Source organism: Adiantum capillus-veneris, chromosome 21 (genome assembly GCF_014529385.1).
Source record: "Adiantum capillus-veneris isolate H3 chromosome 21, ASM1452938v2, whole genome shotgun sequence".
Lineage (NCBI taxonomy): Eukaryota > Viridiplantae > Streptophyta > Polypodiopsida > Polypodiales > Pteridaceae > Adiantum > Adiantum capillus-veneris.
In genome coordinates this window covers 111814627-111819630 of record NC_140951.1, presented here as the reverse complement: position 1 = coordinate 111819630, position 5004 = coordinate 111814627, and the positions used below count along the sequence as shown (strand labels likewise).

The 5004-nt window shown below is 51.4% G+C and overlaps 1 protein-coding gene across 1 annotated transcript; it reads left to right on the top strand.

Moving 5' to 3' along the window:
* The first annotated feature begins 4414 nt into the window (after positions 1–4414).
* On the top strand, positions 4415–4757 carry LOC147431545 (uncharacterized). Its single transcript, XM_086493719.1, has 2 exons — positions 4415–4551; positions 4610–4757. Exons 1-2 carry the CDS (start codon positions 4415–4417, stop codon positions 4755–4757), a joined length of 285 nt encoding a protein of 94 aa, XP_086349845.1.
* Positions 4758–5004: the final 247 nt, after the last annotated feature.

Sequence of the window (5004 nt, the reverse complement as noted above, 5' to 3'; positions counted from 1 at the left end):
GTGTGCGCAAGCGCAATCATGCTTCATCATCATCCAGCAGAGCCAACACCATCCAAATAGAAGAACCACCCTCCCCCCCCCCAACGCAGAATTGAAGAAATGGATAACCCTACTGCTGACCAACAACTTCGGATTGGAGCAGTATCCCTCCACCCTCAATGCATGGCAGTAGCTATCACGGAGATTCAAAACTTATATGTCCAGGCAACAATTGGGTCCCAGCAGCAATGGATCATGGTAGACTCAGGCGCTACACACAATTTTCTATCCCCGCAGTGCGCTGCTCGCTTGGGCCTACGCCTCACCACCGTAAATGAAACCACTGTCAAGTTTGCCCAAGGAAAGGGTAGCAATGTCAAGGCAGCCCGTCAAGTCAGGATTGAGATGGGTGAATTCACATGTCGGCTTGACTTCATAGTGGTACCAATGGACGACTTCGAGGCAATCATTGGTCTGTCCTTCAACGACAAGTATCTCATTGCACTCCTAGGCATGAAGGTGGACCAATTGCTTCTGAACAATCAAGGCAAAGCATTTACAGTCCAAGGCGCTAGACTCACAACAAAACAAGCATTCACACGTCAGGCGCATCTTCAAACCAACCACCCCCCCATCAACCGCCAAGACCCCGCTCAGCTAGCAGCGATGAAAGGTAAACAAAAAGTCCCAGAACACTCGCCCCCTAGACTCAATCTCATGAGTGCAAAGCAAGCAGAGCGGGCTCTCAAGAAAGGAGCTCAAGTTCACCTCTGCATCATGCAAGCACAAGAGCAGCCCACAGCAAGGCTCAACTCCATCACCATCGAGCAGGCCAAAGTGGGTGACCCCTCACTTACCCCCATCCTCAAGAAGTACAAAGATGTCATGCCCCCAGAACTTCCCCCCGGCCTACCCCCTCCCCGTCAAATTCAACATGAAATTGACCTCATCCCAGGGAGCACACCCCCGGCGAAGGCCCCCTACCGCATGAACGACACCGAGCTAAAAGAGCTCAAGAAGCAACTCCAGGAATTGGGGGATCAAGGTTTCATCCGGCCCAGCAGCTCTCCTTTGGGGGCCCCAATCCTGTTTGTCAAGAAGAAAGACGGTTCGATGCGACTATGCGTGGATTATCGGGCCCTCAACAAGATAACTATCAAGAACAGGTACCCAGTCCCCCTCATGGAAGATCTTCTGGACAGACTACAAGGTGCCCAATACTTCACCCGCATCGACCTCCGCTCAGGCTACCACCAAGTCCGCATCGCCTCTAAAGACATCCCGAAGACCGCCTTCCACACACGCTACGGCTCCTGGGAATGGATGGTCCTGGGGTTCGGTCTCACCGGCGGTACTGGCACTTTCTGCAGAATAATCCATGACAGTTTCCGTGACATGATAGATGATTTCCTCATTACTTACATTGACGATCTACTCATCTACAGCAAGACTTTAGAAGAGCACCAGAAGCATGTCGCCGCAGTACTACAACGCCTCCGAGAACACCAGCTGTATGCCAAGCTGGAGAAGTGTGAGTTTGCGGTCCAGAAAATCGAGTTCCTGGGCTTCATCGTCACGTCAGAAGGTATTATGGTGGACCCCAAGAAAGTCGACGCCGTCATCAAGTGGGCCCCCCCGACATCCATCAAAGAAGTCCGAGAGTTTGTGGGCTTCTGTCAGTACACGCGCCGCTTCATCCGCGACTTCAGCAAGATTGCTGCGCCACTTACAGAGATAACCAAAGGCCACAAACCTTTTCAGTGGACCCCTAAAGAAGAAGAAGCCTTTGAGAACCTGAAGATCGCCATGTGTAGTACCCCCGTCCTCCGACTTCACCAAACCATTTGAAGTGCATACAGATGCCTCCGATGGTGCCATTGGTGGAGTCCTCATGCAAGAGCATCAGCCCATCGCCTACGAATCCCACAAGTTCACATATGTAGAAACAAGATGGACTACACATGAGAAGGAAATGCTCGCTGTCGTCCACTGCCTCCGAAAGTGGCGACACTATGTCCAAGACAAACACACAAAGATCTATACAGACAACATCTCCCTCAAGTACTTCCAGACACAACCCAAAATCACCCCCAAGCAAGCTAGGTGGCAAGACACACTGGCAGAATACAACATCGACATCATCCACAAATCGGGTACCACCAATGTCATGCCCGACGCCCTCAGTCGAATGCCCACCCTCACTCCTATCTCCACCGCAGCCAGCACTCTACGCCAACGCATCCTCGACGCTCAAAAAGCTGATCCTGCTGTCCTCCGCATGCTCAACGACCACATCTCTGGGAAAGCTGCAGTGGGTCTCTTTGAAGTCAAAGATAACCTCTTCTACGTGCATGGAAAAATCTACATCCCCAATGATCCAGAGCTAAAGAAAGACCTCATGTGGGAGGCTCATGACTGCAAGCTAGCTGGACATGGTGGCCAGAAGAGATCTTATGACAAACTCCATCAACACTACATGTGGCCAAAAATGAAGGACGACGTAATCGACTACGTGCGCACCTGCCCAACCTGTCAACTGGTCAAAGCTCAAAGAGTCAAGCCTGCTGGCCTCCTCCACCCCATGCCAACACCCTCCCGGCCTTGGGACATGGTAAATATGGACTTCATCGTCGACCTCCCCCCCTCCCACAGCCACACTACCATCATGGTGGTCGTCGACTACTTCACCAAGCAAGCTCACTTCATACCTGCAAAGCCTCCCGTCACCGCCTACCAAGTCGCCAAACACTTCTTCGCCAAAGTCTTCAAATACCACGGCCTTCCCCTAGCCATAGTTTTCGATCGCGACACCCGCTTCCTCAGTGACCTCTGGCGTGAGCTCTTCAAGCTGCTAGGCACCCAGCTCCGCTTCTCCTCCGCCTACCACCCAGAAACCGATGGTCAAACTGAAAGAGTCAACCAAGGCATTGAAGACTACATCTGCAGCTACGTCAAGGCAGATCAGAAGGACTGGTCCAAATACATGGACGTCCTGGAATTCCACTACAACAACTCCATCCATAGCAGCACTGGCTACACCCCCTTCGAGCTCTCCACAGGTAAAGAAGTCATCACACCTCTTGCACTGGCAACCGGCGATGTGCATGCCCAGGATCTGGAATGTGAAGAGTTTCTTCAACAATGGCAAACCCGCATGCAAAGGGCAAAGAAGAGTCTTGAGCAAAGCAAGGTACGCATCGCCAAATACGCCAACCAAAAGCGAAGGCCTGCCGAACTCTTCCAAGAAGGTGACTTAGTCCTCGTCAACTCCCAGAATATCACCCTCCCTCAAGGCCTCTCCCCGAAGTTCAACCACCGCTACTATGGGCCATACAAAGTGCTCAAGTCCTACAACGACATCACCTACAAGCTGGATCTCCCATCACACATCAACATCCACAACGCCTTCCATGTAAGTCTACTCAAAAGGTTTGTGCCGGATAACACCTATGGTAGAAGCCTCCCCAAATATGTAAAGGATGGCCCGCCACATGAGCCGGAGGCCATCCTAAAGTCGCGCTTTGGGCGCCGGGGACAACTCTTCTATGTCAAATGGTGAAATCGCCCCATGACGGAATTCACTTGGGTACCTGAAGAAATCATGCTTCGACTCGGAAGACCCCTTGTGCTGTGCTTCTACAACATGTCCACTGAAGAGGAGGACAACCCACTAAATGAAAACCATATAGAGTAGTCCTCCATCCCACTTTTAACTAGCATAACCCTAAGTAGCTAGACATTTTTTGGGCAACACTTCACTCCCCCCTTGTACATATCCGCCCCCAAAACCTCGGCATCTTTTGTATCGGCACCTCTCAAAACACCGGCTTGACGTAGGCGTCAAGCTCTCTCAAACCGGGGGTGTATATAAGGGAAGTATGTGCCACTTCCCCCAACTTGCCAGCCCCGTTTTCATGTGATTACTTGCGTCCCTTGTATTCAGCACTTTCTTATGATATTGATCATTCGTTCGCGTCCCTCACTCTCGTGTCCCTCTTGCGTTCAGTTTTCAAGTTGCATTCTTGTGTATGCGTTTGCTTGCCTGCAGGTCCCGTTTGCATCGCAGATGAGCCGGCGCGGCCCCTTTTCTGCGACGCCCCGAACGAGGGCGTCACAGGAGGTATGGTACTCTCAACAGTGAGGTTTGCAACATCGCTTTTGTTAACAGATGTTGCAATTACAGAAGCACGAGCAGGCTTGGTTGTAGTACCAAGAGCAGGCCTTTCACAAGCTTGGTCTACAGCTTGTTGTTTTACGCCAAGGAATGTTGTGGTGGTGCCAACAACCACGTCGCATAGTGGGTTGGCAGTGCAAGGGGCCAAGCATGGTGGATAGCTTGGACCGAGGCGGTGACAGCTCGTCCAACTTGCCTACTCCGTTGTAGCCTTTCTAACTCTTAGTAGCACTTTTGAATTGGATGATCAGATTATATGAAATGATACAGGTCATCCACAATGAGTTGGAGCTTTTGTGCTTTGCGTTCAGCACGCCTGAGGATGAGTTTAGGTGTGCTGAGTTTTGGTGGAATGTGCAGGCGAAGAGGGTGGCGAGGAATCATAAGGAGCTGATTAGGTATATATACGCTAACAAGGTGGGGCTATATTTTCTGAGATGAGATGTTTGGATGTAGAGGATATGTTCGTGAGGCTTGCGGTAGAGCACATGGTGGGACTCGTGGAGGATGTGACCTGGGACGTGGGGGTGGAGGGGTGGCTAACCCTGCTATAGGAGGTGTTGACAAAGTTGGCAGACAAGGTGGGGACTGGCAGGTAGGTTGAGTGGCCGCCACAAGCATCGGGTACTAGCATGCTTGAGCCCCAAAGGATTGTGCCTCATTCAGAGTACAAAAACTCCTAGGGGGATGTTGTTGGTGCACCCCCTTATGGATCTTATCAACCCCACCTCAAAGCACTCTCTCGCTCTTGCTAGAGCCCTTATTATATTCTATGAGCAGCTCAGAAGCAGACCCCTACGGCTTGTTCCTTTGTTCTAGAGGGTAGGTCGTGGCCCAAGTTGGTGCTCATG

Bases quoted from the DNA above. Each gene is read 5' to 3' on its own strand.
- LOC147431545 (XM_086493719.1), top strand. From the start codon at position 4,415: ATGATACAGGTCATCCACAATGAGTTGGAGCTTTTGTGCTTTGCGTTC. The intron at 4,552-4,609 runs GTATATATACGC...GTTTGGATGTAG, and splicing joins AATCATAAGGAGCTGATTAG to AGGATATGTTCGTGAGGCTT.